This window comes from Microcebus murinus, chromosome 16, assembly GCF_040939455.1.
Source record: "Microcebus murinus isolate Inina chromosome 16, M.murinus_Inina_mat1.0, whole genome shotgun sequence".
In the NCBI taxonomy this organism is placed as follows: Eukaryota; Metazoa; Chordata; class Mammalia; order Primates; family Cheirogaleidae; genus Microcebus; species Microcebus murinus.
This window is the reverse complement of record NC_134119.1, coordinates 28,197,350-28,209,844: the sequence shown is the minus strand read 5'-3', so window position 1 is coordinate 28,209,844 and position 12,495 is coordinate 28,197,350. Positions and strand designations below refer to the sequence as shown.

The 12,495-nt window shown below is 46.6% G+C and overlaps 1 protein-coding gene across 2 annotated transcripts in view; it reads left to right on the top strand.

Annotated features, from left to right (window-relative positions):
• Positions 1-739: 739 nt before the first annotated feature.
• PSMF1 (proteasome inhibitor subunit 1) overlaps positions 740-12,495 on the top strand; it is a 44,318-nt gene continuing 32,562 nt past the window's right edge. Inside the window, exons 1-2 of one of the 2 annotated variants that reach the window (XM_012755087.2) lie at positions 740-908; positions 5,518-5,661. In XM_012755087.2, the coding sequence (XP_012610541.1) occupies positions 5,533-5,661 (129 nt within the window). In that variant the 5' untranslated portion in view covers positions 740-908; positions 5,518-5,532. Of the gene's footprint in view, positions 909-5,370; positions 5,662-12,495 lie in introns of those variants that run through there. The other variant, XM_076011005.1, reaches the window with a different exon arrangement.

Genomic DNA, 12,495 nt, shown 5'->3' with positions numbered 1-12,495 from the left:
GTCATGGCCCGTTTGCAGGATGGAGGATGAACACAGAGCACAAAAAGACACACAGACACACACAAAGACGGTTACAAGACTGTAGTGCCAAACGCACCAGTCGTTTTATTTTTATACCCCCAAAATCAAAGTTAGTTCTACCTGCCCACCCAGGCGTGGCAGAGATAGCCATAAATTCTGGAACACGTAGCCTAAGGACACAGATGTCTCCTGACTCAATGCTTCCAGGCAGTTGCTTGAGGCGCCAGGCATAGATCACAGACTGAGATTAGCAAGGTTGGGCAAGGCCGCCACTGGGGGCATTTTTTGTCCCCAGTTCCTCTTAGGCCGATCCCCTGTGTCTGTGCCTGGCTTAGGTTGCCCCTCCCCTGAGGGGTCTTACCCGTCATTGACTAACCAGCCATCTTATGGGATTAAGCAGCAATCAAAAGAACAATGTGCTTATTGTTTGGCTTCTGGGCCTCCACTTATGGTGGGGCTGGGCAGCTCTTGCCTCAATGCAGAAACTCAGGTCTATTATTATGCCTCTAGGCAGCAACCGTGTTTGCCACAAGGGCCTTGTCCACAACACATTACTTTCAAACGCTCTGGGCAGAACATGGACATTACTCACTAAATTTAAATCTTAAACTAGGAAAATATGTCAGTCCTCTACAGCCCTCAGCTCCCTTCTTCATGGTTTCCAGGGAGACAGGGAATTTGGAATACCCACATTGCTGTCACTTGGCAACCAGGAACTGGTGGCTGCAGCCACCTGCTGAGTTCTTTCCATCATCCTGGGCCCTCATCTCTGGCATGGGCTCTATTCTTCCCAGGTAGTGGGGACTGAGCCAGGGAAGCACCTGCCACCTGCTTCCCTTCTCGGCTGCTCATAGGCCTGGGGCAGACTGGGATACCTGCTGATGTAGGTAAGTCCACAGAAAGTGCTGGATGGACCAGGGGCAAGACACATCAAAACTCTAGCCCCAGGAGATGCTCCCACTAGTTCCCATCCCTGGAGGACCCTGGGGTTCAGAGCAGATAGGACACAGTTCTGGCCCTGAGGGCAGGAGACAGAGCTCACTCCATTCTTTTTTTTTGAGACAGAGTCTCAATTTTTTTTGCCTGGGCTAGAGTGCCGTGGCATCAGCTTAGCTCACAGCAACCTCAAACTCCTGGGCTCAAGCGATCCTCCTGCCTCAGCCTCCTGAGTAGCTGGGACTACAGGGATGCACCACGATGCCAGCTTAGCTCACAGCAACCTCAAACTCCTGGGCTCAAGCAATTCTCCTGCCTCAGCCTCGTGAGTAGCTGGGACTACAGGCATGCACCATGATGCCCGGCTAATTTTATATATATATATGTTAATTTCTTTCTATTTATAGTAGAGACGGGGTCTCTTTGCTGTTGCTCAGGCTGGTTTCGAACTCCTGGCCTTGAGCAATCCACCCTCTTCAGCCTCCCAAAGTGTTAGGATTACAGGTGTGAGCCACCATGCCACGCCTCACTCCATTCTTTCAATACACAAATGCTAATGCCTACTCCAGCATGGCTCACCTTTAGTGGGTGGGGCGGGGTGGGACATAGCAGATTCACCCCTGGGCAGTCACTTCTAAGCACCAAAGACTGCTTCCTCTAAATTCCACAACTCTCTGCCTGAGGGCCTTTCATAACCTCAGAAGCAGCTCTCAACCTGTGGCAGATGCCTTCAATTGGAACAACTTTATTTATTTATTTTTTTATTTTTTGAGACAGAGTCTCACTCTGTTGCCTGGGCTAGAGTGAGTGCTGTGGTGTCAGCCTACCTCACAGCAACCTCAATCTCCTGGGCTCAAGCAATCCTTCTGCCTCAGCGTCCCGAGTAGCTGGGACTACAGGCATGTGCCACCATGCCCAGCTAATTTTTTTCTATATATATTTAGTTGTCCAATTAATTTCTTTCTATTTTTAGTAGAGACGGGGTCTCACTCTTGCTCAGGCTGGGTTCGAACTCCTGACCTTGAGCGATCTACCCGCCTCAGCCTCCCAGAGTGCTAGGATCACAGGCGTGAGCCACTGCGCCCAGCCTGGAACAACTCTTGAGACATGTCCTGCACTGCCTCCCAGAGCTCCCCACAGGCCTGAGCCCCAATTGCCCACAGAGGTAAATGGCCTGATCACACTCCCTCTGTTGCCTGCTTCCCTTCTTGTCTCAGTTCTCCACTCCCCTACTCTTATTTCCTGTAATCAGCTCCCAAATAAACCGTTCGAAGCCTTGTCTCACCATTGGCTTCTGAGGGAACCCATGCTAAGACAGGGATAATGGTGTAGAACAGGGAACCAGAGTTGTGCAAGACACATGCTACAACCAATTACATGCAAAGCAGTGTTGAACCAAGGTGAGGGTGCTGTCTGCTCAAGTACATTGTCTGTAAAAACTTAACAGCAGTAATAGAACTGACCAAAAGCCAGCCTGCTTTTTTTTTTTTTTTTGAGACAGAGTCTCACTTTGTTGCCCAGTCTAGAGTGAGTGCCGTGGCATCAGCCTAGCTCACAGCAACCTCAATCTCCTAGGCTCAAGCAATCCTTCTGCCTCAGCCTCCCAAGTAGCTGGGAATACAGGCATGTGCCACCATGCCCGGCTAATTTTTTTATATATATATATTTTTAGTTGGTCAATTAATTTCTTTCTATTTTTAGTAGAGATGGTGTCTTGCTCAGGCTGGTTTTGAACTCCTGACCTGGAGCAATCCGCCAGCCTCGGCCTCCCAGAGTGCTAGGATTACAGGTGTGAGCCACCACGCCCGGCCCAACCTGCTTTTTATAATCACCCTGAACCAGCAATGCTAGTCAACTTCAGTGATGAAATTCTTCTCCCCACTGAAGCTGACAGCTCCCACTGTCCAATGCCCATCCTCTGGAACCCCACTGATGCCAAGTGCACTGAGGAGAGAGTGATTGATCATAGACAAAAGAGATGAGCGAAGGCCTGCCTCACTTAGGAGGCAACATTGACCCTCTAATCACACAGAACTAGCTGCATTTCACACCTCTATGCCTTTGCATGTGCTGTTCCATTTTACTGGAACATCTTTTGTTCCTTAATCCACTCCCAATCTTCCTTTAAGGTTCTGTGAAATCAGGTCAAGAAGCCACCTTTGACCTCCAGCCTGAGTTAGATGCTTTCTCTGGGCTTGCACAGACCTCTGAGAGCCCCTCTATCATGGCAGTTTTTATACTAGGTTATGTTAGTCTGTAATTTTTTTAAAACCACCAGACAGTGAGCTCCACAGAGACAGGAACTTATTCATCTGGCTCTGTTTTACAGTAGGCACTTAGGAACGGGGCTGCCACCGGGAAGTCACCTTTGTGCAGTGTACATCCTGCACCACCATCCATGGCAGCTGCACCTATGGAGATTTATTGATGGAATGAATGAATCTGTGGGAAAATTTCCATAACTGGGTAAGGGTATTATAAGCAGAAAGGAAAGAAAAAATGGGGAAGACTGAATGTGCAGGGCTTCTCAGTGGAAAGAGCAAATAGCTCTATGCTACAGGCAGTACAACTCAGAGAAAGTTCCACAGCTACCCACTTTAGCATCACCTAGAATGTTGTCAACATAGCTGCACTCCACCTCAGACCTGCTAACTCAGAATCTCTGCAAACGAGGTTCAAGAATCTGGGCATCTCAGGGAAACCTAAGAATACAGAATTTGGAGAGGCACAGGTCCAGCTGACAAAAGTGACTAGTGGACCATAAAGGGGTGAGACTAGCCTGATTGGATTGGTCCTAAGGCAAGAACTCATTCATTCAGTACTCACTCATCATTTCTTTCAATAAGTATGTATTAAGCCCACAAGGTACTCAGGTACCTCTGTGTTCAAGACAGACGTAGGCCCTGATCCTTTGTCACAGACCTGTGGGAAGACAGTCATCAAATAAACAAGCAAACAAATAAATAATATATAGTGTCAGGTCACGATTAATGGGGTGGTGGGGGAAGCCATCTGTTGGGGCTGCTAGGAAGTGAACGAAGGAGTTATTTGATATAAACTAACAAACCATGCAAATATTTGGGAAAAGAGCATTCCAGAAATAGGAATGCAAAATCCTGGAGAACAGAATACGCGAGGAGGGAGACTGGTTGGGAAGCTAATACAATAGACTAATTGTGAGATGCTGGAGGCTCAGACCCACCTGGAGGCAGTGCAGTTGGTAGGAAGTAGTCAGATTCAGAACACACCTTGAGTAGAGCCAACTAGCTTTGCTGTTGGATCAGGTTTGTTTGTGAGAGAAAAGGGGAGCCAAGGTCATTGCAGCCAGGAGTAAAGGGGATGAGGACACAGTTGGAAGAGATGGCATCAGAGAGATAATGGGCTGGTGGGGCTTCTGGGGTGGAGGTTCCTGCAGACCACAGGGAGGACTTTACTTTTCTGTTGAGTGTGATGGGAACCCTGAGAGGATTTGAGGAGAGGGACATGGTCTGACTAGTATTCTAATAGAATCTCTCTGGTTACAGAGTGCAGGACAGACTGTAGGGAGTCTAGGATGGAATTGGGGCAGTTCAGAGGCTGACACCAGATATCCACCTGAGAGATGACAGTGGCTTGGACCAGAATGCTGACTGGGATGGGGAAACTAATTTATTTGAGTGAAAACAATAAGTGAATTTCAAGAAATGGTGTTGAAGAAATAATAGGTGGTAAAAACCATAAAGTGGGTAGGCAAATCAATGATTGAAATTTGGTAGTGGGTCAGCAGTTGTGTCTTCTTGGGGAAGTGGGCTCAACTCTATGAGCCATTTGTCATCTGCAAAATAGGGATGAAAATGGAGCATGCTTCATAGAGTTGTTGAGCCTGTGAGGTAAAGGTTTTGGCACAGGATGTAACATACAATAAACACTTAATAAATGTTATCCTAGGAGCCAATATGCCAAGTTCCAGTACCCTCTCCACCACTCACTGGTTTACTGTGTCATTTTGGTCAATTTATCTCTCTGTGCCTCAGTTTCCTCATCTGTAAAGTGAGGCATCTTAATCATGAATACCAACGGCATAGGCTGGGTCGTGAACACTAAATGAATACAAGTAAAGCATTCATAATAATGTGGCATGTAGCATACACGCTAACAACTATACTGAATATATTTTAGCCATACTTTTCTGGCCTCTTCCCTGGCTTCCCATTCCCCATTTTGCGGATGGGAACTCCGTGTCTCACAGCAAGGTGGCCGCTCTAGCAACGCCCTGAGCAAGGCAGCGCTGCCGCTGCGGGCGGACTCGGGAAGTGCAGCTTTGAAGGGCCGCACTCCCCGCGAGCGCTCCCTGGCGGAACCTTTAAGCGTCGCGTTCGCGTTTCCAGCCCGGCGCATCTTGCACAGACACGCCGGCTTTTGGAGCTACTTCCGGCGGCTCCGCCCCACCCCCTGCGCGTCTCCATTTTGGCTGTAGGTGTAGGAGGGGCTAGAACCCGCGGAAGAGCGGTGCTGAGTTACAGCTGTTCAGAGGACTAAGCCGACTCACTGCACTCTCCGCCTCCCTTCCTCCGCACGTAGGAGCCGCAGGCGCTCATGGCGGGCCTGGAGGTACTGTTCGCGTCGGCAGCGCCGGCCATCACCAGCACGCAGGACGCGCTCGTCTGCTTCTTGCACTGGGAAGTGGTGACACACGGCTACTACAGCTTGGGTGCCAGTGACCAGGTACGCCACGGAGCCAGCCATGGGGGGGAGGGCTGTCTTCTGCCCAAACCCGGACTACCGAAGACCTGGTCCAGAGCGTCAGACTTTACCCCTCCCCAAGTCCGGGGCTCAGGACAACATTGGTAAAGTTTGCAGGTCAGGGGTGCTCAAGTGTCCCACCCCAGCCCGGAGTCCCTCACAATACAGCTGACACAACACGATTTGTAAACCCAAGGCCGGAAACTCGCTTCAACACAGCCTGGGAGTCTCTTAGGCCAGGATTGTGTGGACTTGGGACTGAGACAGGGGTTTATCTCCGCAGAGCATTCCTCACTCACCTGATCCCCTCTAGGCCCCCTACCACACAGCCTCAGGTGAGGTTGAGGGGACTCACTCAATCCATCACACATCTGAATCCAAGCATGGGTATGGAGCTGAGCTTTGACTTACCCCGCCCCAGTTCAGGGCCCTTCCTATATCCCTCTCTTGGGCCCAGAGAACTCGCACACCCTTCACCCTTTACTGAAGGGCCCAGTGTAGCCCATTGTCATCCCCAATTCAGACTGGGAGAAAACTCCCTGCATACATGCTGAGTGTCAAATAAGCTATCCCCACAGGGCCAGCCCTCCTGCAGTTGCATCTCATAGCTCTGCCTCTGATAGCTAGGGACCCTGTCATCTTCACAGAGCCCCAGGATGGCTTTGCCCCACCCACCTTATTAAATCCTTTTTTTGAGCACAAGAGTCTCACTCTGTTGCCCGAGCTAAAGTGCCATGGCGTCAGCCTAGCTCACAGCAACCTCAAACTCCTGGGCTCAGCCTTGCAAGTAGCTGGCTATAGGCATGCACGCGCCACCATGCCCGGCTACTTTTTTCTATATATTTTTAGTTCTCCAGCTAATTTCCTTCTATTTTTAGTAAAGATGGGGTTTCACTCTTGCTCAGGCTGGTCTTGAACTCTGAGCTCAAACAATCTACCCACTTCGGGCCTCCCAGAGTGCTAGAATTACAGGCGTGAGCCACCGTGCCTGTGCCCGGCCCCACCTTACTAATTCTTTGCTCTGCCATCTTCCCTGTTCCCTCCCTGTGACCCTAACCCCCACATCATCCTACACATCAGCTTCCTGGGAGAACTGGGTTTCACCCACTTACTGCCCCTTCATTTCCCATCTGTTCCATCAGAGAAAATGTCCTCCCAACTGTGCTCTCCACATACACACACTTGGGCTCTCTGTACTTCATGCCTGCTCCTTGGTGTCACCGTCCTCATTCTCAGAACCAAGACCAGCTCTGGAAAGCAGACCATCCACCTCTTGCATCTTGAAGTGAGATTTTAACCTTCCCCTCATTTTTAACTGCTTCGATTCTCAACCCATTGCCCAGTCTTTCTAATCCGCTTTTAGCTTCTCAGATGTACATAGGAGTCTTATTAATTTTCTTGTCCTAACTTAGCTTTAGTCACTTCTCCCCAAACACACTTTATACATTCTGAGCACTTAGGCAGGTATCCCTCTCTCCCCAGTGCTGTCCCCGTTATTCTCTGTCCTTAGAACTAAGGACCAAGACCACTGTACCCTTCTGTCTTTTTTTTTTGAGACAGAGTCTCACTTTGTTGCCCTGAGTAGAGTGCTGTGGTGTCAGCCTAGCTCACAGCAACCTCACTCCTGGGCTCAAGCGATCCTCCTGCCTCAGCCTCTGAGTAACTGGGACTACAGGCACGTGCCACCATACCCAGCTAATTTTTCCTATTTTTAGTAGAGATGGGGTCTTGCTCTTGCTCAGGCTGGTCTCAAACTTCTTACCTCAAGTGATCTTCCCACCTTGGCTTCCCAGAGTGCTACCAATACAGGCATGAGCCACCACGCCAGGCCACTGTGTCCTTCTCACTCTATACCCCCATCAGCAGGAATCAGAGCACAAGAACTATCATGGATTTATGGCTCTTTTTTTTTTTTTTTTCAGACCTCAAATATCTCACTGGGACCCCAGGTACACATATTCAGCACCCCCATTCTAACCTACAGACTCACACATACTTCATCCCTCACATAGGCTCTAAGCCTAAAGACAAGGCTAGAAAACAAAGGTTAGTCTTTCTGATATACATACACACACACCTAGAAGCAGAAACCATTTCTTCCTCCCATATGCATCTGTCCTTGGCCCTTCTGTTAATACTGCTCTTCATTTTGCTCTTGTCTTTCAGAATTTCAGACCCCGGGACAAGGTAGAGATAGCTCCCCTTCCCCAGTCACAAGTGTCCGGCCCCCATTTCAGTGCATAGTCCTCCCAACAGACATCTCGTGTCTCCTCACTTGCCCTACTCTCGCTTTCTAATCTTTAATAGCTCTTCACTTGCCACAGTCATTTCATTTCATCTCTTCCTGGAAAGTGATGTGTAGGATGACGCAAGGTACAGTGTGGTTGGAAGGAGGAGTAAAACTTAGTTTTGACCTTGGAGCTCCCTCTGCTCTTTGCTCTGTCTTTCAGATGGAACAGGTCTGCCCTGCTCTCTGTCCCTCCTCGAGTACCTCACTCCCTTTATATACTCCCTGCTAGCTGCTTCTACTCTGTCACAATGTCAGAACCCCTTCCTCTTCTGTCCCCAGGACCAGGAACTTGTTTTAGAGGACCTATCTGACTCCCTTCTCTTTTTGCCATTCCCTAAGTACGTATCAGGGCTGCAGATCTGCTCCCACCACTCATTCCATCACTCATCCTGTGTGACTGTGTCAATTTCAGGACATCAGTTCACATAGGTTGGTGCCTCCTTCCAGCTGGCTTCATCTCCTTGCCATATACTTGAGGCCCCAAATTTTTCAGGTGATGTGCAGAAAGAATATTATCTCATTAATGCTGATTTTTAAAAAAACAAAGGTCCTTGACTGGTTCCCAAAGGTCCATATAATTCTACTCCATTCATGGTGCTATGTGTTGAGCCTCTGAAGACCAAAACCAGATGCTAGTTCCAGACATCTTCGGGGAGGCTGAGGAGTTTGGGGAATGGGGGTTTTGTAAGGCATTGCCCACTGTCTGTCTACCTCAGCACAAAGTCTTTCATGCCCCCTGAGGGGACAAGTGTTTGGATTGTGAACCAGAGTGTGATGTATTTTTCTCTCTGCCTTTTCTCCTTAAATGCCATGGGGGCTCAGGTTCCACTTGTCCTTCTCTTACTTTTGCTGAGTCTACTTTCATTCAGAGTAGAAGCTGTTTGGAGAGGTATCTTTCCTGTTAGTTTATTTAAGAGGAGGTTTAATTTTCTTGTCTGGGGCCAGCAGACTCAGCTGAGCAGTAGTGTTTGCCAAGTTCAGATGTTTGTGTTGCCCCTCCATCCACCTCCTGCTCCCCACCCTTCTGGGGGTGGTAAGGAGAGGAAAGTCCCAAGAGTGTGTACTTGACCATATAATACAGCAGTTAAATAGAAAGCTAGATTGTCTGCCATTGGCTTCAACAAAAACCCAATATTCAAATTTCGATTTCTTTTTTGACATCAGCATGACTCCTCATAAGAGCTTTACAGCTGTGTCGAGTGATTTAGGTAGCAAGGGGATAGAGATGGCTATACATGTAAATTAGAGAATTTTGGGTTTTGTTGTAGGAAATCTAGGGATTATGATGAAAGAGAGAAAATGCCCAAAATGATCTGTTCGAGTTTCTATGGATGCATTTTAGCCCAGAGGGACTGGGGTGAACTCATGGCCATTAAAGAATGCTTCTAGCCCCAGGATTTGCCTAAAAGACAATTATATTTACTCTCTGGATGCCAGTCTGGTGCACCTGGTTGCAAAAAATCTTCTCCAGCCATAGCCTGGACACCCAGGAGCTCTGAATTCTAAACCCAGTCATGTACCTGACTTGCTGTGACCTTGGGCAGTTCTTAGCTCTTCTCAGGCCTTAGATTTTTCATCAGAGGGAGTTAAACTACACAGCCATGTACTTTGGCTACTTTTCAACTGTAGCTTTCTGGGATACTTGATATTTGATGCCAGGGGCTGCAGGGCAGTTGATTGCCATGTTTGGCCTGATATCATCGGGGCTTGTCCCTCTCAGTCCCACTTCTGTTTTGGGGGGAACATCAGTACCACTGCCGTGAGAGACATCAGCCTCATCTGACCTCAGGGATTTTCTCTTAACTCTGGAAGCCAAAGTTGATGGGGTGATGAGCAGACCAAATTATCTATATTCCAAGAGAGAACTCTGGTAGTTTGAATGCTGTACATAGAGGATGTAATAGAATATAAACTGAAAGGCCCTTGACAGAACAAAGATTAGGCATGTCATCAAATTCCTGACTTCCAAAGTAAACCTTGGATCCACAACACTGAACTATTTACAGGAAATTTATCTGGTTTAGGGTGAGGGAATAGTTTCTCTTTCTCACTTAGAACGGTTTGATTAGTTTCACTTTCCTTTTGATCACTCTCATTTCTCTGCCTCAAGCCTGTGAATTTCATGGTCATCCAGCCAGGTTTTAACACAGGCCAGTTGTGACACCTTGAATTTTATTTGGGGCTGCTTTCCCAATAAATTCCTGAGCACCGAGGATCACTCACAGAGGAGAGGCCAGCGATTCTCAATTCATAGTCTCCTATAGCCTTCGGTGCCTGTAAAGTCCTGCTTGTTGGACTTTCGTCTTTTGCCATTGTTCTTCACCCCTGGTCCCATTCCCTCCCCTCCCACCATATTCTTGTGAATACAGATCTTCCCAGTCTACCTGCCCGTGTTGAGCAATATAAATATGCATCTACGAAAAAGATATGTTGTATTTTCTGTGTGTTTTTTAAAATTTTACATAAATGGCTGAGCTGTAAACCTCATTTTTTCTGAACTTTTTTAAAATGACATTTTTTATTATATATATAATGCTACATTTAGACCAAGTTTATTTCTTCTGACTGCTATATAGTATTCCACTGTAAGCATATTTTGTATTTTACCTCCACTTTGGCTACCCTAACTAAGGCTGTGATGAAAAGCCCTTGTCATATCCCCAGTATGTCCATGCTTAGGGTTTTTCCAAGAGTAAGGGATTTGGGGTCATAGGGTATTGTCTCACCTAATTGCACTAAATACTGGCAGATTTCCCTCCAAAGTGGCTGTACAAGTTTAAATACTCACCAGCAGTGCCTGGAAGTTCTCATTCTCCCCACACCCACATAAACATGGCAAAAAAAAAAAAAGAAAAATGGATAATACCAGTCAAATGGGTGTTACCTGGTGTCTCAATATTTCAACCTGTGCATCTCTGGTTGCTAGTGAAATCAAGTAACCCTTCATATGCTGTTAGCCACTCTTGTCCTTGTTTGTATTTTTCACCAGTTTTGAGGGTCCTCAATTCTTATTGTTCATTTTCTAGGCCTTTATATACAGGTTATTAATTCTTTTTCATTTGCAGCCATGGCAAATATTTCTTACTAGTCTGTTGCTGCCTGTTAACCTGGTCCATAGCATCTGGTTTTGAATATATGTTTAAATTATGAACAGTCTCACAGTTGGGCCCAGTGGCTCACGCCTATAGTCCCAGCTACTTGGGAGGCTGAGGTGGGAGGATTGCTTGAGGCCAGGAGTTCAAGACCAGCCTGGGTGATATAATGAGACCCCATCTCTAAAATAAATAAAAATAAAAATAAGGTCTAAAGATTTGCAGCAATTATAAATAGTCTCAGAGGCAGCATTTTTTTTTTTTTTTTTTGAGACAGAGTCTCCCTTTGTTGCCCAGGCTAGAGTGAGTGCTGTGGCATCAGCCTAGCTCACAGCAACCTCAATCTCCTGGGCTCAAGCAATCCTGCTGCCTCAGCCTCCTGAGTAGCTGGGACTACAGGCATGCGCCACCATGCCCAGCTAATTTTTTCTGTATATATTAGTTGGTCAATTAATTTCTTTCCATTTTTAGTAGAGACGGGGTCTTGCTCTTGCTCAGGCTGGTTTCGAACTACTGACCTCAAGCAATCCGCCCGCCTCGGCCTCCCAGAGTGCTAGGATTACAGGCGAGAGCCACCACGTCCGGCCTATCTGTGGATCTTGTTTAAGAAATCTTTCCCCACCTAGAAATCACTGTATTCGTTTTTACTATAGAAATAATTTGAGAACTATTTCTCAAACTTTAGTGTATAAAGGAAAGTCCTAGGATTATTAAAAAAGAAAAGATGTCACAACTTACAAGATGCATTTTATACCCACTAGGTTGGCAAGCATTAAAAAGTTGGACAATAGCAATGTTGCTGACCACAAGGAACAATGGGAGCTCTCAATACATTGCTAGTGGGAGTGTAAATAAATGCCTCTTTGGAAAACAATTTGACCTTGTCTTATGAATTAAAAGTTCTTCCTCCAGCCATAGTCTGTAGAAATGTATCCACTTGTATACCTATTGTGTACAAGAATGATCACAGCAGCATTGTTTATGATAGCAAAACAAACTGGAAATACTCCTAATCACCATCAACAAGTGACTGTGTCAATCACAGCATGTTCATGTGTTGGAATGCTGTGTAGCTATGAGTGTGAATCAACTATAATCACATGCATTGACATGGATGAATCTCAAAAAACAGTATTAATAACAGGCAAGTGGCATAAGTGATGTCATTTATATAACGTTCAGAAACCTTTGAATCAGCATATTATTATGGTTGCATGTATAGTAATACAACTCTAAGGAAAAACAAAGAAATTTTTTAAAATAGGGAGTAATGGGTACCCTTAAGGCAGAAGGAGGACATTCATTGGGGTATGCTACCCAGGGCTTTAGTAATAATAGTGATTTTCTGTTTCTTAAGCTCGTGATAGCTGTCATACACAGGTGTCCATTTTATAATCCTTTTTATCTGGTACATATGCTACATTTTATGTATTA